The sequence below is a fragment of the Heloderma suspectum genome, chromosome 3 (assembly GCF_057233095.1).
Source record: "Heloderma suspectum isolate Gila_16-S chromosome 3, 16-S_ref, whole genome shotgun sequence".
Lineage (NCBI taxonomy): Eukaryota > Metazoa > Chordata > Lepidosauria > Squamata > Helodermatidae > Heloderma > Heloderma suspectum.
This window is the reverse complement of record NC_139460.1, coordinates 194,276,737-194,299,464: the sequence shown is the minus strand read 5'-3', so window position 1 is coordinate 194,299,464 and position 22,728 is coordinate 194,276,737. Positions and strand designations below refer to the sequence as shown.

Genomic DNA, 22,728 nt, shown 5'->3' with positions numbered 1-22,728 from the left:
GCTGCCTCTCATGGGGTGGGGGTGAGGAGGGACCCTCAAGCTCAGCCATCTGTACGTTTGTAACCTGAGAAGCAGGCCTACTCATATCTGGACTAGCCTGGGAAAATACCTCCCCCATGTCTGATGGTTCTCCTTCAGAATCTGAACTGCTATCCCACTCCCTGTGCTCAGAAACACCCCTGACACAATATTACCGAAACGCATCAGGCCAGTATAAAAGAACTACGATAAACCTTTTTCTACAGGCACCTGGGATTTCTCCAATTTCTTTTCTCCATTGTTTTTTCCTGTACACATGCCTCACCTCCTCTTTTTATGCTTTACCTTTCCTTCTAACTAGGGCCTACAGCAAATGGAGCTACAGTATCTGGATCAAGTGGATGAAATGATCACAGGTTGAGAGGCCAAGTCAAGAAGATAGTGAAGGCAAGTGAGTGTGACAGAGAAGAAGGCGGTGGGGCTGGCAAGATCAGGGAAAGTGAGGAGAGCCTCTCAGGGTGCCAAGGAGGAGTGAGAACAGGCAACAACAGGAAGAAGGAACAGAGCCTTCAAGCTGTAAGTGGCTTGTTACACAGACAAGGCATCGGACATGACTGAACGACTGAACAACAAAAAAGGAAGAAACAAGAAAAATCATGAGTAGGGAGAAAGAGGAACACAAGGAGAATAGCTGCATTAAAAAAAAACTCTTGGGCCGAAGAGATTCAGTAAACCCAACAAAAACAAGCAGTAGCTGTGACAGATGGGTTTCAACCCAGCTCCCAGACAGCTCGGAGTTCAAGACTTCCCTCTAGTGCTGAACCTGACATAAGAAAACATTAGGCTGCAAATAAAGATGGCAGACATGGTCTGATGCAACCCTGAGTTCTGACAGCAGGAAACCACATCAAGCAATCAGCCCATTTTTCCCTCATTGCTGAAGAACAATATTCCCCCTCCCTGCAACTTGCAAACATGCCTATTTTCTGACTGAACACTACAAAAGGATAACTTGCTATAGCTTGCTCTGCTTCCCTTATTGCACCACCATAATGCTAACATAATGTCTCTCTTAACCCAACTCTCCTGCCAATCAAGAGCTCCATAATTGTTCCTTACAAAATTTGCTTTGAATTATACTGTGCTTCTCAGGAAATGGCTTCACTGCTAGAAAGAGGCAAGGGCATACCCCCCCTGCTGGTACTGGAATGCATTTCTTCCCATTCCATTTTGTTAGCTTCTCACTTACAATTGGCTGCTAACTCAGCTTGTTCTCTGTTTAGGCATCTGCGTGCACTTGAACTTATCCACATATTTATTTATATCTCACTTTTCTACAATATCTGCACTCAAAGCAGCAGGCAATTAAAGTAAATACATATAAAAACAAATGTTAAACACAGTAAAGCTAGAAACAACAGCTCTAAACTAGAACAACTTAACAGTAGCAGAAGGAATATTTGCAAATGAAACTGTGCAAACTGGATGGTAGTTTCCTTTTTTCTTCTGGCAATATACACAATTGTTAATGATGAACTAGTTACAGAGCAGGAACTTTTCATTAAGGAAATGAATTGGAGAAAGAATAATTCTGTAAACTAAAGTAGAAAAAAAGTGGACTTGAGTGTTAAGGATCTAATAGGGGTGCCTCTCAGGCAGAAAAGGGAGTTACGTTGTATACATTCCATTTTAAATGATGTTTCGAAAGAAAGGTCTTGGATATGAACTCTTGTTCCTTAGGACCAGAGTTTTCCAGGATATCCCTGCCTCCACATTCACAGGCAGATGTCCAGTAATTAAAAAAAAAAAAAGTTAATGTGTCTTATGGTCGCTTTCCATATTACATTTTGTTACAAAGCGAACGTGTTTCAATGACAGCACGATCAGATGCATGTCTATTCAAAAGTAAGACCCACTGAGTTCCATGGGGCTTAGTCCCAAGTAAGTGTGTATAGGATTGCATCCGTAATCAATTTTATGACTAAAAACAGTATTAAATCTCAACAGCCAGTCATAGACGTGGGTAAGCATTGAGGATCAGGATTGTTTCCATAATAGATTCCTTCAGTGTCGCTGTGACATTGCTTTTCCACAATTAACTGGAAGTGTGATTAAAACAGAGTTTTCACAGAGCACTTAATTTAGCACTATTTTATCCAGAAATACTCCTCCCCGTGGCCCTTATTTTCCCTAATGTTTAGTCCCATTCAGCAAAGGTTCTCTGCAATGTGATTACGCTTCCTTCATGCAAGTTCTGCTCATTTTATTGCTTCCTGTTCAGAGTAGTTGGGGGATTAGGGATGAATTTCCCCTCAATTATTCAGGTTCTGTTCCCCACGGGAGTCAGGGGAGGGTGGGAGGTTTAAATTACTAGTTTCCTTTCAATATGGTTTCTTTTCTTTCTTATATAGCAAAACAGCACTATTTTACTATAAAAGAAACAAATAATGCAACTCCCCAGTAATTAAACCCCCATCCCTGCCTGCATCTCCTGGAGGGAACAGAAGCTGAATTATTATGGTGCAATCCCCCAGTTGTGCTCAACCGGAAGCAATAACAGGGGTGAAAACTGCAAGAATGTAATTTTTAATTAAAGGCACAGTAGGCAAAGGCCTTAACGCTCTGTCCTTCCATACTGAACTGGCTGGTGCTAACAATGCCTATCTGAAAAGCGTGGGAGAAAAACCCTGAGAACACTGGATTGTAGTGATTTGGCAACAACAAGCTTAAAGGGTCAGAACAGATTTAGCTTCAGCAGTAGAGATGTGTCATGTGTCTTCATGCTATTTCGGGGTTCCTATACTATAGGGGCATGAAGCTGAGAGAACAGTGCCGCTTTCCCCAACCTGGTGCGCTCCAGATATGTTGGACTGCAACTCCCATAATTCTAGCCAGCGTGTCCAAGTTGAGGAAGGCTGGACTAGTGGCTTGCTAAGCGAGTCTGTGGCTGAAGTGGATTTGAATGGGGGACTTCCTGGTTCACAACACACATTCTTAGCCATTATACGCAGCAACTCACCCCATCTTATTGAATACATTTGTGTGAAGCTTCACATGTTCTCACCAGTAGATGGGAGAACAGAGTAGTGAAGTCATAATCCTGACAACCAATGGGAGTCATTTTCCCTCTCCACTTTTACTAAGCTAAATTTAAATTACGTATTCATGAAAATGGTAACAGCTACAGTAACAACTCTTATTCCTCTACCTACTTAGTATGTCATTGAATACAATTAAGAGATTGATACTGAAATCTGAGTTAGAAAAAATCCCCACTGCCTTCGTCTAAAACACAGTTATCCAAAAAGTCCTTATTTAGCTCAATTCAGTATAGCCTCCCTGTGACTGTAGCCATATGTAACTGGCACTCACCCCATACCAATTTTTTGTTATGTGACTGTTTTGGATGTCTTCCAGAACAATCAGATTACCCCAGGATTTGCACTGACTAGAATCTTGTTTTCAGAGCTGCTGCAGGGTAGTGGCTAAGGGAATGAACTACAAATCACAAAGTCCCTAGTTTGCGTGACCAGGTTTGCACATAACGCTAACCCATAGTTTGGGTTGCTGAATTCTGGGTTGTCATGATGTGCGAACTGAGCTGTGCTAAGAAACCATGGTTTGTTAAACATGAACAACCCAGAAAGAGAATACATAGTTTGCTGTTGTGTTGTGAATTCTATGTTGTTTAACCCTTGGTTTGTCATTATATGTGAACCCAGGACCATGGTTGTTCACCTGCACTGGTTGTTCACCAGGCTATGGAGGCAGTAAGCAAAAGCAGTAGCAAACAACAACCAGACAATCTGCTGCGCCACAAAGGCATTTGGGATACAGGGAGGGAGCAGGCAAAGGAGGGAAACAACCCAGTGATTGAGAAAACAAAACACAGTTTCTTTTACCATCTGTCAGGCAAACTCTGCATAGGGCAATAAACCATGGGTTAAAAAAATCAGGCCGATCTCTCCTCTGCCACAAATGTACTGTGTAGCCTTGGGCAATCCACTATCCCCAGACTGAACTATAACATTTGTTGTTTATTCGGTCAGTCACTTCCGACACTTCGTGACTTCATAGACCAGCCCACGCCAGGGCTTCCTGTCGGCCGTCGCCACCCCCAGCTCCCCCACGGTCGAGTCCATCACCTCCAGAATATCATCCATCCATCTTGCTCTTGGCTGGCCTCTCTTCCTTTTGCCTTCCACTTTCCCTAGCATCAGCATCTTCTCCAGGGTATCCTGTCTTCTCATGATGTGGCCAAAGTACTTCAGTTTTGCCTTTAATATCATTCCTTCAAGTGAGCAGTCTGGCTTTATTTCCTGGAGTATGGACTGGTTTGATCTTCTTGCAGTCCAAGGCACTCTCAGAATTTTCCTCCAGCACCACAGTTCAAAAGCATCTATCTTCCTTCGCTCAGCCTTCCTTATGGTCCAGCTCTCGCAGCCATAGGTTACTACGGGGAATACCATTGCTTGAACTATGCGGACCTTTGTTGTCAGTGTGATGTCTCTGCTCTTCACTATTTTATCAAGATTTGTCATTGCTCTCCTCCCAAGAAGTAAACGTCTTCTGATTTCCTGGCTGCAGTCAGCGTCTGCAGTAATCTTTGCACCTAGAAAGACAAAGTCTGTCACTGCCTCCACGTTTTGTCCCTCTATTTGCCAGTTATCCATCAAGCTGGTTGCCATAATCTTGGTTTTTTTGAGGTTGAACTGCAACCCAGCTTGTGCACTTTCTTCTTTCACCTTCGTCATGAGGTTCCTCAGCTCCTCCTCGCTTTCAGCCATCAAAGTGGTATCATCTGTATATCTGAGATTGTTAATGTTTCTTCCAGTGATTTTCACTCCAGCCTTGGCTTCATCAAGCCCAGCACGTCGCATGATGTGTTCTGTGTACAGGTTGAATAGGTAGGGTGAGAGTATACAACCCTGCCGTAGTCCTTTCCCAATCTTAAACCAGTCCGTTGTTCCATGGTCTGTTCTTACTGTTGCTACTTGGTCGTTATACAGATTCCTCAGGAGGCAGACAAGATGACTTGGTATCCCCATACCACCAAGAACTTGCCACAACTTGCCACAATTTGTTATGAGAACTATAACATAGGGATGCAGAAATTATGTAAGCTGTCTGGATGGAAGACCTCCTGGGATCCCTTATGTAAGCTGGGAGCTCTCTGAGGGTGAGCAGGCTATCAGTGTAATAAATAATATTGATTTACCTTACCAGATTGTAAAGATTACTGAATGAATCTACATGAAGCAATGCAAACATTTGAAATACGCTATTTAAATGCCAAAATCCAAAGTCAGGCAATACCTTTGTTAAGACCAACCAAAATGTCAGAAAATAGTGGACAAGCTTTCAAAGTTCTCCACTTTGGATTGGCCTTAGTAAAGAGATTGCCTTCTTTTCTTATGGACCAACATGGCTTCCTTTCCCTTTTACTATATAAATGCTATGTTTCATTATTTTTCTAAAAAACTACTTGCTTTGATCTTTGCCACCAAAAGCAATTCCAGACTAAATGGGTTAGCACGGCTCTCAGCAGCCATTCAGGTTCTGGAAAATCCCCAGAGGAAATATGTTTCCTAACTACAGAACCACCATCAAAAACACCTGTGCCATGCAAAGATGGGAACAGACAAGACACTGTTAAAAAAAGTACTCTTGCAGATCTTGATGGGGCATCGGTAAGAAGGTACCATTTCCATTTAAAGGAGGGGTAACCAACCTGGTACCCTCTAGGTATTTTCGGCTACAACTCCCATGAGCCCCTGCCAACATGGCCAATCGTAAGGGATTATGGGAACTGTACTCCAAAATATCTGAAGGGCACCAGGTTGCCTACCTCTAATTTAGAGCTAAGTATCTAAGGTATGTAGGTCTAAGACTAGTTTGTAAATAGCAACCGAGGCAAGTAAGAACTGTTTCCAGGCGACCAGGCACAACAACTTTACAGAAGTTGCTTCTTTTTTTTTTCATTTAGGCTACATGACTAACACAGGTAAATATAAGCAAACGGGCTACTATGCTTTTTCATGGGCTAGTAACTTATTTGTAAGATTTGTAGAAAACCCTTCTTTTCAGGCTAAGTGTCTGAAGGTGGGATACCCACACCCCTGAAAGCCAGCATCTTCTGTCCTCTAATGATGTCTCACCCCACACACACTGGAAGAGAATACTCAAGTACTCTGTGAGAGAAAGGGTGGAGAGATAAAGGAAGAGAAATAAGAGGGTAACAATGTGCTGCATATAGCCCAACAACCCCCATCCTCTGCCCCTTCCCCCAAACCCAGACACCCTTGGGCACCCACAGGCTACATACAGCAATTTAAAATGTCAATTAAAATATTTTACTGCTGCACAGGAGTTGACATACCGTCAAACAGCCCATCAGACTCTGTTCAAAGGGCCTCTGGAACGCTCTTGGATCACCACACCAGTCCAAGAGTTCTGTAGCTGCATTGTGGAAGTTGGCAGGATTCTGTAAGTGCTGAGAAAGAGAGAGGAAATTAAACATAATTAAGTAAATACATGCTCTCTGGCTAAATGTGTTTTATATTAGGTATTTTATAGGTACAGCTGGCCTAGGTTATACACAATATCTAGATTTCTCTCTCGCTGATGTGTACCAAAAGCTGTAACCAATATTGGTAGCGAACTGTTCAACTGTAGCTATTTGACCTGGCTGAATTTTGCTTTGGCAACTGGACCCAAACAGTATTACTAATATTCACTTAGCCTCGAAGTTCTGAAAATTACAATGTTTGTGTGGCAAGTGGATTCTCACTACAATCCTTCCTTTCTCAGGGACAAGGAATCAAGAAACCCAATTTATGTTTTCTAACCCTAATTACCTCTGTGCTTATATATAAAGTTATAGAGTAAGTTCATGTTCAGTTGCTATTACTCCCCTTCCATCTGGGTCATGACAATTATATGCAAATTATGTTAAATGCATGCAATGGCAGTATACAGATTGGTTGTGTGCTAATGTAATGGCCCCAGGAGTGTAACCAAGTCACCTGTAGTTTTAGAGGGGCCTAGAGATTCATAATGCTTTGCTTAGGTTCATTATTGGTGCAATTTCCTTGCTCGTGGGCCTCTGAGCATGTGAGATGAGTCAAAGGTCGATAGTGCGGCCTTAGCACATTCCATGCTAACGAAGGCTAGTATCATATCAGGGCCTAGGATGTGCCAGAGAAGTGAAGCTTGTTTGCCTTAAAGCTGCAGGTGTATGTGCTGGGAAAGTTCTGATTGTTTTCCTTCTGAACAAGTACTGTTAGTCTATGCTGGGAAAGTTGCAGATGAACGCTAATTAATGCTCGCTTCTGTCATGCTGCCTCACTGCTGACATGTATGGTATAAAACCCATTTTACCCCATGGCTCTGGGTTCAGAGAAGCTATCTGATCCAACCATTGGGTATGACTGTATGCTGTACATACTCAATAAAGGCTCCTTGTAAGCAAACCTAGGTCTGGCTTATCATTATCTCGGCACCTCCAAACCTTAGCAGCCCACGGGCAGGGCATACAGCTTCTCTCTCATGGCACATATCCATCATGGCCCTCAGTACCAATCACACTGCTTATCAATAGCCTGTGTGTTTCTTAGCCAGCATGGTGGGAACTCAACCAGTGACCTCTGGGTCTAAATTCCTGGGGAATTTACTGGGTGAACCTTGGGTCATTATGCCCCAGGCTAATCTATCTGGAAGGGTAGCTGTGGAGGTAAAATGAGGGAAGATACCCCAGATAGGTTGCCCTGAGCAAGGACAGGACTGTAATAAATAAATTATAAATAAACCAAGTGGGAAAAGTAAATAGAAGGGTTCATAAAACAATAATAGAAGGAAATTGTTGCATTTAAAGATGTAAATGATGCTGCCATAAGGGAACATACTGAAGATTACAGAAGAAGAATCTCCTTGCTCCTTCCTTGCAGGAAGAAGAACGTATCTCCTATTACGACTTTGAGGAAGACGTGGCTTTATTCATGATGGAGACCTGCTGAGTGAATGTATTCTTTACTACCTCATTCTCTGTGGGATTGACCCAATCACAGCCATGTTCTACAGAGTTCAATTTCTGCCTTTTTACATCAAAGTACTGTTACCATGAAAATGATCAAGAAAAGTAGAGGATGGAAAGGATTTTGCCCTACATAATCGCTTTTCAACCCCTTGCGTGAAGACCACTGTGATGGATGTTTTTATTCCATCTATTTTCCTATCTTAGCATTTTCTACAAGGACTCAGTATTCACCTCAGTAGCTGAAGTTCTATATACACCTTTGGGGCTCACACATTTAATGCAAATATAATAATACTTACTGCTACACAGGGATATAGCACCATCCATAAGGGTATATCTACACTACACAAGGTCTATATAGGCATTCACCTGTACATGCACAGACCTAAAGTAGGGAGAAGGACATGGGTGTGCATGTAAGCCCCACCCCAAACATCCCCGGGCCCCCAACTGCCGCAGTAAAGCAGGGTTCCCGATCACGCAAGTGTTGTGTATTCAGCTGAACGTGCTTACAAAGCCCTGTTCAGGCCTTCATGCTCAACAAGCAAAGGTCTCAATGGCAGCCAGGTGCCTGAGGGTGTTGGGGGTTTACATGAGCTTCCTGTCCGTCCATCCCCACACACACTTTAGCACTATGTTTGTGCAGGCAAATGCCTGCATATGGCTACACTGAAAGGAAACCAGGGAACAGCAGTTCTATGAGGAGGTAGATAGGGATTTCTTAGCAGAGAATTCTTAGCTCTCTAATGAAACATCCGTTCCCAACACTCTCTGTGGAAAGTCTATGGAAATTTATCAAACAAATAAATATCTAGTGTAGATATGCACTAAATTTGCTACATGAAAGACACATCATCATCACAACCAGTAGCCATTTAGATGTCCCAAGAATGGAAAATCTACTGTAATATGGTAAATATGGAAATAACCATATTTTCTCCAAATTCTGTACCAAGAATATTAATACTTCCATATCTTACCAAGAAAGCATAGGAGCCAAAAGTCCATAGCTGAACTCTAACCTCAGTCACAAACTTACTAGGTTCCTTTAGGCAAGCCACTGTTTTCTCAGCCCCCCATCTGAAACATGAGAACAGTATTGACAGACCTTACAGGCATATTGTAAAGATTACTGAGATGGAGGTGGGATTCAAATGACACACCGTGGCTCTTTGTGCATTATTTAACTCATGACAAGTCGCAGCACCCATGGGCACCCAAGTTGTATATTCAAACCCCACTCAGGGGTTATCATGTCGTGCGAACCTGGCAAGCATGGGTTATGCAAAGGTTAAATAAACCTCGCATAACCTACGACCACCACGTTCACACAACATGACAACCCCCAGGCAGGAGGTTGCATATTCAAAATGGCGGCGACATGTACTGCAACCTCACCGTGGGTTAAATAACCCATGGTAGGCTGTCATGTTGTGTGAACAGCCCCAACATATGTGAAGTTCTTTGAACATTTGTAATCTATTTAAATGCTATTATTTCATATATTAGTATTACATTTTTGCAGAAACATTTGCTTCTCTTCAAAGCAGTGCAATTTAGCTATGTAAACAGAGCCCAGAGGTGCGAGTACCCAGATGTTTTGGTATAGATATTAAAAAGTGAGCTGTTGATTAAACTCAGTGCTGTCCCACAGTAAATACTTAATACAGACTGTCACTAATTCCAATTCCAGTGCAATTTTAAAAGCTGTCTTTGTAGTACCTACTTAGTATTGAAGCTTGTTTAGACCATGCGGGGCTTTTTGTGTAGAAAATACAAAGTGCTTAGTAATTTCCTGAGTAATATGTCCCAGACAATACTACTCAGTCAAGCACCTTCACTGTTGATGAGTTTGTGTTAGGGGTGTGCATCATGGCTCCCAGCATTCAAATCCATATACTGAGTAGCTAAAACAGTACCTTCCCCTCCTCCATGCACAATCCAATGTGTAAAAGTGCTAGGTGAAATGCGAGCAACGATGTGGATAGAGATGTAAAATTTCTGGAAATTTTGAAACCTAGGGAAAGACTGTTTTTTTCTGTGTTTTTCCACGAAAAAATTGAAATTTTAGGAACATGAAATGTATTGTGCATAACTTGGTTTGCTCATAAAATTATCATGTTTGGTGTATTCAGTTTAAAAGTATAGTTTGTTCAGACAATAAGTAGTTTAGGGCGCAGTCCTATTGATTGTGTCCTCACTGCTCGGAAACCTCCAAACTCGGGAGCTTCCAAGATTCCTAGGCCCTGCTGGGCTGAAGCCGGCAAGGGAGGAGGAGAGGTGGAGGCGATCTTTGCCTCTCCATCTGACATCTTTGGCAGTTTTTGCTAGATGAGCTTTTCAGCCTGTCTAGGCACTTTGGAGGGGGAGGGAAGGAGGCTAGAGGAGCCTCAGGATATCTCGTATCCTGGTCTTTCCAGTTTCCTCCCCTCTCCACCCACCAGAATGCCCCCTTTCCTCCCCCTCCAAGGCCACTGTTCTGACCTGGGAGGACAGCAGACGTAGTTCTTTCCGACCTCGGAAGGTTTTTTCCAAACAACCCTATGGTCCCTGGGAGAGTGTCCCAGGGACCGTAGGATTGCTCTCTTAATAACTGAATTAACTTGTACATGTTTTTAATTTTTGTTATAAATGGAGCTACAAGATGCTTAGCTCTACAGAATCTAGCATCTCTAGGCTTTGAGAGTCGTCATTTTCAGCGTACAGATAGTCTTACATAAAAAGCTTCCTATTACATATTTTTAGAAATCATTTTGGGAGAGGAAAGTTTGTGTAGCAATATATGAACACCTTGTCTAAAACATTTTATTCATAATTCTAAAAAAAATAAACATCATTTTTTCCCAGTTTGAGGTGGGGTGTGGGGGGATGCTTCCGGGAAAAACCAGATAAAACCCATTTTTTCCCCTGGGTCTTCACCTCCAATTGTCAGGTAGGAAATTTCCCACAGAAAATCTTCCACTGTTATATGTTTCTATGGAAAATGTGTGCTTCTAAAAATGCATTATTTCATGCAATTAATAGAATAATGAATGACTACAATACAGGTCAGACCAGACAACTGAAATAGATCCAAACGTAAAATCAAAGTTGCCATTAACTTTATTTTCATGTGACTATCCCAAGGAAGTGCATATATTTATGCACACAGACCTGCAGGCATGCTAACATTAATGTGTTAACAATTTTCAATGTCAATTTCTTCTTCTTAAAATTGAGCTGTCATGTCTTAAAATATTTACAGGAAACATAATTTCCAAGTGAATCCCTGAATTTGTTTGAACATCACATTTCAACCACATGAAATACACTTTATTTTTTTTCCTAATCAAATATTTCAGTTCAACTACTATTTCTAGTGTTGTTTACAAAATATCAAACATGCTAAATCAGATCTACATAAATTTAGGGCAGCACAAAACTTTCATATTCAACATTTTCTGAAAACTCACATTACTGAATGTCCATGCATCAAGGATGCCTACTAGCTACTGCTTGTCATATGAGACCAGCACCAAAACTCATCTCATCCATCCCAGTGCTATTTTTGTGTATTTTTAAAAATCAGTCAAAGGGCTGATTATTCCCTTGCTAGACTGTTGTGGGAAAGCACTAATACTCTCTCTCTCTCTCTCTCTCTCACACACACACACACACACACACAAACACACCCTAAAGTTGGAATCTTTGAAACTCAAGCTTCAGCATGGCATGTCCAAATCTGCAATGCTGATAGGCAGGGACAGGGGGAAAGCAGGGATGAAGATGGCTTGGATGTATCAGAAGAAAGCCAAGGACAAACAGCCAGAACAGACAAGACAGGATTCAGGAAGACATGAGACAGAGCAAGACAAAGAAACAGAAAAAACTCAGCAAAGGACAGAGACAAAAAGCTTTAACTATGCCAGAGTTGTTGAGTATTCCAACAGGGGCTGCTGGGAGTCTAGAGCCAAAGAAATCAGGCAAGCTCAGTGGCCTCAGATGAGCTCACATTCCAAGATAGAATGGAGTTGAGGAGGCATAACTGATAGGCAGAAGATCTGGTGGTCTGCGGAGCACAGAGATTGGGCTCATGTTGCTGGATTTTTTGGAAAAAAAAACTCTACAGAAATATGCTTCAAGTGACATCAAGTACCTATGCACTGAGTTCTGAGAACTGATAAAACATACACTTTTGTTGACTGAAATCTGAAGGGCATCTCAGAGGTAGGTGGAGAACCTAATTAAATTCTAGAATGCAGTTTGAAATGTGTGGCAAGAGACACTTCTCTAAGTAGAGAAGACAACACAGATGATATCACATGCCAACACGTTTTAGATTCTGCACAAGAGCAATAAGAGATCACAATGAAGAGCACTTGAGGTTCAAGTTATCTCATCAAGGCACAAAGGCACACAGGAATGAGTGCAACCATATGGAAAAATAATAATCTCACCACAGGCTCTCTGTTTAGTTTGATTTGCTGCTAAGAAAATAAGTGCAAAATCTTAATTTAGGATAATGCATATTTCAGGGTGGGGCTTTCTTTTTCTTTTCTTTGAAATGTGTCAGACTCGGAAGACATCGAGCTAATTTACCACATCTTAACTGCTCCTCAAAAGGAATGTCATGTAAATATGACCTGTTTGAGTAGCAAACTACTTATCTATGCTAAACAAGTTACTGCATTTATTTATGGGATGCCATGCCAAATTATGAAGGCTGACTCAAGCTGCCTGTTTGTTTTGCCCAGTTACATCTGCTCTGCTTCTTACTTTAATTGAACTGCTAAACAGCAACACAACTAATGATGTGGGTGCTGAATGAGTGCATTTACGTCAATCAAAGGTTGCCTGGGGCCCCTTCATACACTGCTGCAGTGGCAGGGATACCAATTTCCATGTCTTCTTTCCAGGCTGCATGGCAATACTTGGAAACCCAGAACCACATGGGTGGGCCAATAATGCTGAATAATGACCAGGTTGGAAGGGCCTGTGTGATTGGTCTTAAACATGTGCTTCCATCTTACACATGTTACTCTGGTGTTGTGGGTGGGTGTCTGGTTTCAAGGTTTTGTAAGTAAGAAGGTCTGACTGAGCAATGAGGATGTTTTCCTGAAATTTAAAGGGTCTAAAACTGTGAGGGTCTAAACAAAAATTAAAAATAAAGATCAGGCCCTGTCTGCCACCTCAGAAGCTATTTAGAAAATGGGACACGCTATAGAAGAAAAAGAAGGAATGAAAAAAGGGTGATTTGGGAGTTTATTTTTACTTATTTATTTAAAATATTTCTAGGCAGGAGCCCTCCCAAGGCAGCTTACAACAACAAAATAGACCAATACAATTTCATAAAAACAACCATCTAAAAAACAACAAGACATACAATCAGGGGAAGGCCAGAGTAAACAAGTAGCTTTTCAGGGCTACTTGAAAAGCCTGCAATGGCCTAATGGACCCTTGATGGCAACCCATTCCAGAGGTGTGGGGCCACCATGGAAAAGGCCCTGTCTCATGTACTTGCCCACCTAACTGTTCCCAAAGATAGGCAAGTGAGAAGGGCCTCTGTTCCTGTTCTTAAAGTGCAGCTAAGCTGAAATGTATGAAGGCTGTCCTTCAAGTAATTTGATCCCACCCTATTTAAGGAAGGGGTAGGCAAACTTTTTGGCCCCATGGGCACATTTGTTGTTTCCCCCTGGATCTGGGGGTGCATTTGCCTTTTTTTCCCCTGGGAGTGTGTTTCTGCCATCCTTTTCCAAGTGTGTGGTGGCTTTGCAGCTTATCTAGATTAGAGATGCAGAACCTCCTTGAGGTCTTCAAGTATGTAGGGTATTCCCCCTGGAAGAATCCCACTGTTATCTCCAATCCTTTCCAGCACAGGCTGAGTCCTTTACTGCAGTGCCCCCGTGGGGCAGCATGCACTGCATGAAGCCAGGCACATGCCCAGCACGGGAGGAGCAGCCACTCTTCTCAGTGCCAGCTGCATCTTTCCACGTACCACCCCCATGGGAAAGGTGTGTGCTATGCAAAGCCTGGGATTCAGCCCCAGCCAAGTCCCTTTCTCTGTGCTCCATGCCTCTCTCAGCAACAAGAAAGGCAAAATGGGTGGGGGACGGTCAGTGATGGCCTCTGGCCTGCAGAGGACCCAGTGGGGGGCAATTTGGTCCCCCACCTGAAACTAGTTTGGAACAGCTGATCTAGATCCATTTCAATCTGGCTTTAGGCCTGGTTTGCGGACCAAGGTGTCCTTGGTCACCAGGAATTGAACAGGGGGAGTACATCCCTGTTGGTTGTGCTGGACCTTCTTCTGGGCCAATTCTGAGGGATGAGACTTGGCAGCACAGACTACCATGGCTTATAATCCGTGAGGCTTCTTCCTGTGAGTTAGCTTCTTCCGATGGCTCCTTCCTGTGAGTTAGTTTCAGAAGCTGTTGCTGGAGAATCCCATTCAATGCCTTGCCCACTGATCTATGGTGTCCTTCAGGGTTCTGTCTTGTCCCTCATGCTATTTAACATCTATATTAAGGGGCGGGGGTTGGTGTCACCAATATCCAGATGGTACCCAACTCTATCTCTCCTTTCCATCTCATTCCAGGTAGGCTGTCAAGTTCCTGAACTGTTTCCTGGATATGGTAATAGACTGGATGTGGGCTAATAAATTGGAACTAAATCTGTCACAGTCTAGGTCACAGGCAACAAGGTTCCAAGGCAAAGGCAACACAGCAGACAAAAGCCAGGTGGGGGGGGGGGTGTCAGTCCAGGTAACAGACAACAGGGTCCCAAGGCAACACAGCAGACAAGGAGGAGGCAGAAAGTGGGTCAGAGATCACTCACACCAGGAATCAGTCAAGGAAGCAGTCCAGAGACAAGGGAAACTGGATTCAGAAAGGTCTGGACAACACTGTTTCCAACAACTTTCTCAACCTTTGTTGTTGTTCAGTCATTCAGTCGTGTCCAACTCTTCGTGACCCCATGGACCATAGCGCGCTAGGCCTTCCTGTCCTGTGCTCTCTCCCAGAGTGTGCTCAAGTTCATATTCATTGCAGCGGTGATGCTATCTAGCCATCTCATCCTCTGCCGTCCCCTTCTCCTTTTGCCTTCAATCTTTCCCAGCATCAGGGTCTCTTCCAGGGAGTTTTCTCTTCGCATTAGGTGGCCAAAATATTTGAGCTTCAGCTTCACTATCTGTCCTTCCAATGAGCACTCAGGGTTGATTTCCTTTAGGATGGACTGATTTGACCTCCTTGCACTCCAGCGGACTCGTAAGAGTCTTCTCCAGCACCACAGTTCGAAAGCATCGATTCTTCGGCGCTCAGCCTTCCTTACAGTCCAGCTCTCACAGCCATACGTTGCTACTGGGAAAACCATAGCTTTGATTATACGCACCTTTGTCGGCAAGGTGATGTCTCTGCTTCTTACTATGCTGTCTAGGTTTGCCATAGCTTTCCTCCCAAGGAGCAAGCGTCTTTTAATTTCATGGCTACAGTCACCATCTGCCGTGATCTTGGAGCCCAAGAAAGTAAAATCTGTCACTGCTTCCATTTCTTCCCCTTCTATATGCCAGGAAGCAATGGGGCCAGATGCCATGATCTTCGTTTTTTTAATGTTGAGTTTCAAACCAGCTTTTGCACTCTCCACTTTCACCCTCAACAACAGGCTCTTTAGATCCTCTTCGCTTTCTGCCATTAGGGTGGAATCATCTCTGTATCTGAGGTTGTTGATAATTCTCTCGGCAATCTTAATTCCGACCTGTGTTCATCCAACCTGGCGTTTCTCATGATGTACTCTGCATATAAGTTAAATAAGAGAGCCAGTGTAGTGTAGTGGTGAGAGTGACGGACTGGGAGCCGGGAGATCCGGGTTCTAGTCCCCACTTGGCCATGGAAGCTCACTGGGTGACTTTGGGCCAGTCACAGACTCTCAGCCCAACCTACCTCACAGGGTTGTTGTTGTGAGGATACAACGGTGAGGAGGAGGATAATGTAAGCCGCCTTGAGTTCCTTGCGAGAGGGAGAAAGGCGGGGTATAAATGCAATAAATAAATAAAATAAATAAATAAGGAGGGTGACAATATACAGCCTTGTCATACTCCTTTCCCAATTTTGAACTAATCGCTTGTTCCATGTCCAGTTCTGACTGTTGCTTCTTGACCCTCGTACAGGTTTCTCAGGAGACAGGTAAGGTGGTCTGGGACTCCCATCTCTTTCAGAATTTGCCACAGTTTGTTGTGATCCACACAATCAAAGGCTTTAGCGTAGTCAATGAAGCAGAAATAGACGTTTTTCTGGAATTCTCTTGCTTTCTCCATGATCCAGTGAATGTTGGCAATTTGATCTCTAGTTCCTCTGCCTCTTCGAAACCCCACTTGTACTTACGGTAGTTCTCGGTTCACATACTGCTGAAGCCTAGCTTGTAGGATTTGGAGCATAACCTTGCTGGCATGTGAAATGAGCGCAATTGTACGGTAGTTTGAACACTCTTTGGCATTGCCCTTCTTTGGAATTGGAATGTAAACGGACCTTTTCCAGTCTTGTGGCCATTGTTGAGTGTTCCACATTTGTTGGCATATTGAGTACAGCACTTTAACAGCATCATCTTTTAGGATCTTAAATAGTTCAGCTGGAAGACTGTCATCTCCACTAGCTTTGTTGTTAGTAATGCTTCCTAAGGCCCACTTGACTTCACTCTCTAGGATGTCCGGCTCAAGTTCAGTGACTGCACTATCATGGCTATCAGGGACATTAAGGTATTTCCTGTATAGTTTTTCTGTGTATTCTTTCCACCTCTTCTTACACTGCTGTTTTTATGCAGAGGCTGTCAGAGCCATGCCTCAGCCTCAGCTGTGAGCTGTTAGTGACTGCAGCTGAAACAGTCCTCCTTGCAAGCAAGCCTCCTATGTGCAAGTAGGCCTTTTCACACAAGGAGGCCTCTGGCTCAGTCTAGCAGGGCTGGCCCTAGGATGAATAGTCCCCTGGGCGAGGAGTGCCTTTGGTACCCCTCCCCCTGTAGTCAATTTGGTAGGGACACACAGAGGATTTATGGGGTGTGATGTCCATCAAGGTTTGATGTCCATCAAGAACGACATTGCTCAAAACCCTGATCTCTCTGGCACTGTGCTACAGGTTTGCACAAGCCGAAGTTTGAAAAGCCATATTCCAAGCAGTGGCAGCGCACTATACAACACAGCAGAACTATCACTGGTTTTACTTAGACTATTTTTGTTTCGTAGCAGCTCCTATCTTTTGGTAAGCATTCTTTATTTTACAATATTCATTATTTTTATCTTTAAAATAATAAAGAAAAGTTATAAATAAAGAAGGCACCCAGCTGACCTCTTACAGCTCTATTTTCTTATTATTTATATAGTGCTTATAGTGTTTACAGTATTTGAAGTGCTAAGTGCTCGGTAACATTGCCTCAGAGTAAAGCCATGTTCCACTGATTTTTACCTAGTGCAAATGACATCAAAGTGGAAACTGAAAAAGAAACAGACTTTGAAGCTAACTGAAGGGAGATCATTTTTGTAGTTAGTACCCAAACAACCTGTAGAACCTTGAAAGAAAAGGGTTACAGACACGTGCTTTTTGCCACCCTAGCTCACTGTGGACAGCACAGTCAAAAAACACAGCCACTCAGCTCAGCTTGACACTCCCTCAGCGCAGCACCCCAAGCAACTGCCCAGCTCTCCCACTCCTAAAGTTGGCCCTGCAGTCTAGCACTCCTTCTGAGTTCCTGTCCTTTCAGGTGGCATCTCTCCTGAGGGCTGGGGGGTTTCTCTGCCTCCCCATCTGAGGCAGAGTCCTTGACGTCCGCAGGTGATGGCCTCATGGTAATCACCCCTGAGGGCCTGGGCTTCTCCTGGTCTACTGGGAGATCCTGAGCAGTGCTGGTGGTGGGTGGTTCCAACTCTTCCTCCAACTCAAGGAGGAGTCTTCCAATGGAGGCATGACAGAATCCAGACAAGACAAAAGTGGTCAGTAGAGCTGACCTGGGAATGTGGGTTCACTATGCTGATGACACCCAAATCAATCTCTTGTTTTCATCTAAATCTAAGGAAGCTGCTCTAGTTCTAAATCAGTGTCTGATGTCAGTAATGGACTAGATGAGGGTGAACAAATTGAAGCTTGATCCAGAGAAGACAGAAGTGTTCCTGGTTAGTTGAAAGGCAAATCAAGGATTCAACCTGTGCTGGATGGGATTGCACTCCCCCTGAAGACTCAGGTTTGTAGTTTGGGTGTAGTCCTAGATTCAGCTCTGAACCTGGATGGCCCAGGCTTCGGTGGTGGCCATGAATGTGTTTACACAGATGACGGTAGTGCACCATCTGATCTAGTCACAGTTACAAATGCTTAAGTTACATCCCATTTAGACTAATGTAACATGCTCTAATGTGGGGCTGCCCTTGAAAAGTGTTTGGAAACTTCATCCAGCCCAGAATGCTGCAGCCAGGCTGTTGACCAGGGCCGGTTATAGGCAGCATGTGATTCCTTTGTTACAACAGCTTCAATGGCTACCTGTCTGTTTCCAAACACAATTAAAAGTGCTGGTTATGACCTATAAAACCCTGTAAGGCTTAGGACCAGGCTACCTAAAAGACTGCCTTTTCCCATATGCACCTGAACAGGTTTTAAGATATTCGGGGGAGGCACTTCTCTAGGTCCCACCACCATCAGAGGCACATTTGGTGGGGATGCAAGAGAGAGCCTTCTTGCTGGCCATTCCCCAGCTCTGGAACTCACTGCTGAGAGAGGCTAGCTTTACCCCCTCTCTGTTGTCCTTCCTCTGGCAAGCAAAGGTGTTTTTATTCAGGGCATCAGCTGGTCTGTTGCTGAAGGGGGGTGGGGGGCTACTTGGCTGGGTGCAGTTGATTTATTTTATAGCTGCATTTTTAATTGCATTGTAATGGATCTGTTTTTATGTTATTTTTTAAATTAAGAGTTTATTTTTAATCTCATTTTATTGTTAGCTGCCTTGAGTGCCATTTTTGTTGGCAGATAGATAGATGTGCCTTTGAAGAGTATTTAGAAACTACAATTGGGCCAGAATGCAGCAGCCTGATCGCTAACAGGAATTGCATACAGGGAGCATGTGACTTCCTTGTCAGAATGGCTAGAGCGGCTTCCTCTTCGTTTCTGGGTACAATTAAAAGTGCTGGTGAAGACCTTTAAAGCCCTGAATGGTTTAGCACTAGGGCATCTGAAGAACCAGATTCTCCAGTACGAGCCTGCCTGCCTACTGAGATCATCTTTGGAGGCCCTCTTCTATGTCTGAACAGCCCAGAGAGACACTCAGTTTGAACTAGGGAGAGGACTTTTTTGTTTGCTGTACCCAAGGCTCTAGATTATGCCTTCCAAGGCATTCTGTCTCACTTACTCATTAACAACCTTCCAGAAGTAGGTAAAGACCTTCCTTTTTAGGAAGGCATTTAGTATGTAATCTTAACGCACTGTTTTTAATCTGTCTCTCTTACTTAGTATTTTTAACATTTTGGTTGCTGTTGTGTTATTTTCTGCTGTTTTCATAAGAACGTAAGAAGAGACATGCTAGATCAGCCCAAAGGTCCATCTAGTCCAGCATTCCATTCACACAGTGGCCAACCAGCTGCCCACGAGACACCCACAAGCAGGTCACAAGTGCAAAAGCACCCTCCCACTCATGTTCCCCAGCAACTGGTGTACATAGTGCCTCTGGTACTGGAGGTAGCACATGGCCATCAAGACTAGTAGCCATTGATAGCTTTTTCCTCCAGGAATTTGTCCAACCCCCCTTTAAAGTTACACAAATTGGTGGCCATCACTACATCCGGTGGTAGCAAATTCCATAGTTTATGTGCTGTGTGAAGAAGTACTTCCTTTTATCTGTCCTGAATCTCCCACCAATCAGCTTCATGGGATGACCACAGTTTCTAATATTTTGAGAGGGGAAGAAAAAATGTCTCCCTATCCACATTCTCCACACCATGCATAATTTTGTACACCTCTATCATGTCTCCCCTTACCCTCCTTTTTTCCAAGCTAAACAAGATCAGCTGTTGTAACCTTCTCTCATAAGGGAGAAACTCCAGCCCCTTGATAATTTTTGTTGCCCTTTTTTGCATTTTTTCCAGCTCTACAATATCTTTTTTTAGGCATGGTGACCAGAACTGTACACAGTATTCAAGTGTGGTTGCACCATAGAGTTGTATAAAGGCAGTATGAAATTGGCAGTTTTATTCTCAATTCCTTTTCTAATTATGCCTAACATGCAGTTTGCCTTTTATTTATAGCAGTCACACACCGAGTTGACATTTTCATCAAGCTGTCCACAAACCCCCCAAGATCTCTTTCTTGGTCCGTCACTGCTAGCTCCCCCTTCATGGATCACTGCCTTGTTGTGGCGAAGGGGCTTGCGTAACTCAGTGAAGCCATAAGCTATGCCGTGCAGGGCCACCCAAGACGGACAGGTCATGGTGGAAAGTTCTGACAAAATGTGGTCCACTGGAGAAGGAAATGGCAACCCGCTCCAGTATTCTTGCCAAGAAAACCCCATGGAATGTATCACAAGGCTAAAAGATATGACTCCGGAAGATGAGCACCTCAGGTTGGAAGGTGTCCAATATACTACTGGGGAAAAGCAGAGGGAATTTCCGATTCCAGGCTGGGGGCTTCACTGGGTGGGTGGGTGGCTTTGATGGTGGCAGGGGCTCATCAGCAGTACCACATTGAAGGCCCCCAGGTGTCTGACACTGTCCCTGCAATGGGGCTTACATCCAAGTAATATGCACGGATCTGGGTGCAAATAATGTCAACACAGCTGTTATTGAGACACCCTTGACTGTGTGTGTGTGTGTGTGTGTGTGTGAGAGAGAGAGAGAGAGAGAGAGAGAGAGAGAGAGAACGTGTATGATACAAATAGATTGTTATTAGATGTGGATTCCAATTTTGTTAGAACCAGAAGGAAGCCATAAAGGGTTTGTAAATCACCTATAATCACTCACTGTAATTTTTAATGTAGCTTTTTATTAGGCCAAAGCCCCAGACATTAAGAAGCTGAGTTAGCAATCACAGTAGCGTGACCTCAACCCCTTCCCTTGTATACACAGGGAACAGCTCAATCATAAAGTCTTTCCCCTTCTCATTCCTCAGCATTAATTTCCATGGCTACTATGGAACTAAAGTTGAATTGGTGGCTGAGGCTCTAACGGTTGTTAAAACCCAGATAAGATACTTGGGAGGGGGAGGAGAAAAAGTGATGCCCAAGAATGTGATTATGTATTTGCACATGGAATCCAAACAAAGATCAAATAGATGGTATTTTCCTCTTCTAGAATAAATGGTTAGGGTCAGGCTATTTGTCTCTCTTAAGGAGCTGAACAGTATGCATAGCTAAAGTTTAAAAGAGCAGAAAACAGCATCAATTGTCTATTCAAGTAACAAGCCCTTGGGGGGAGGTGCCAACGAAACTGACCAACAAAAGTGATACCTTTTAACTTGTTTGGTTTTAACTTGCCGATCCCACATTCCATTTGTTTTTGACCCATGGTGTCTTCCTTGAAGTCAAGATTTGATATGTATGTTCAGGACACAATTCTATGTATTGGGTTTGAAAAACAGCTTCACCTCGGAACCCGTTTTAAAGGAAGACAGTAAATATGTTAGACACACTGTAATGCAATCAATCTCCCTTGAGATAGCAACATGTGTCCCCCCTGCCCCCCAATGTGGGACACACATTTATGAAACTCTCTTCCATCTGAAGTTCCAACACCAGCTTGATGCAAGGGAAAGATATAAAAGCCTCAGTGCAATATCTGAAGGAAATCTTCTCAAATGTATATTACAAGTTTATTTCTAGTTAAATCCATTGAGACTGAATCAGCCTTGGCAACCTGGTGCAACTGCCCATGCTGGCTGGGATGTACTCCAGCAACCAGGCTGCTTTGGATATTTCCATTACAACCATGGATGTAACTTTGATCAAATGGAAGATGGAGCAGAATGGGTAGGGATTCTGAAAGGGACGTGAAAGTTTGTATTTGCAAACTACAGCTCAAACCTATAGAGGTGTCACTGAATTTAATAGGGCTCACTCCCAAGTAAAGTGGTACACAGGTTTCTAGCTTTAATAACAGAATACTCAAATAAGGCTGCCCAAACCTTTAGTAATCTCCATCTTTCTGCCTTTATTCAGGCTGGAGATGGCTTCCCGCTGTGGAGTTGGTTGCCGCTCTTTCTGTGTAACATTTCTTATTTCCCTCTGCTTGACTGTGGGGATGGGGAGCAGGAGAAAGACCTTCTTAGTGTACAACAGAAACCTCGAAGAACTGAGCTGACAGCAGGCCTATGCGAAATTTAAGTAGGTCCAGCTGGAAGCTTTTCCCTTAGGAGAGCAAAGCCTTTAAACACCCTCCAACCCTTTAATAGCTGAACTTGTGTTGGGAAAGACTTCTTGACCATTTGTGTGTGTCTCTCTTCTCAAACTGTTCCTCACAATTACACTGTATACACAAGCTGTGTACCATTTTAGGATAATTTTATACATTATTGATCACATGTATACACTACGAGTACAACATTAGGTTTGAAATGGGTACTCATATTTGTTCCACCACATGTACACACGCAGCAGGTAGTAGCAACTGGCTATGGCTTCCTGATCTGTGTGCAATGCCTGTACATGCAACAAGACAGATTTATGGAACTCCTTTGAACGTGACAGTGTACTTTCTTAATTTCTAACATCTGAAGTGGTCAGTAGGG

At 43.4% G+C, this 22,728-nt stretch overlaps 1 protein-coding gene across 2 annotated transcripts in view; it reads right to left on the bottom strand.

Annotated features, from left to right (window-relative positions):
* ZMIZ1 (zinc finger MIZ-type containing 1) overlaps positions 1 to 22,728 on the bottom strand; it is a 556,702-nt gene that overhangs the window by 221,818 nt on the left and 312,156 nt on the right. For both annotated transcript variants that reach the window (XM_084845236.1, XM_084845235.1), the window contains one exon: positions 6,359 to 6,472. In XM_084845236.1, the coding sequence (XP_084701362.1) occupies positions 6,359 to 6,472 (114 nt within the window). The remainder of the gene's footprint in view (positions 1 to 6,358; positions 6,473 to 22,728) is intronic.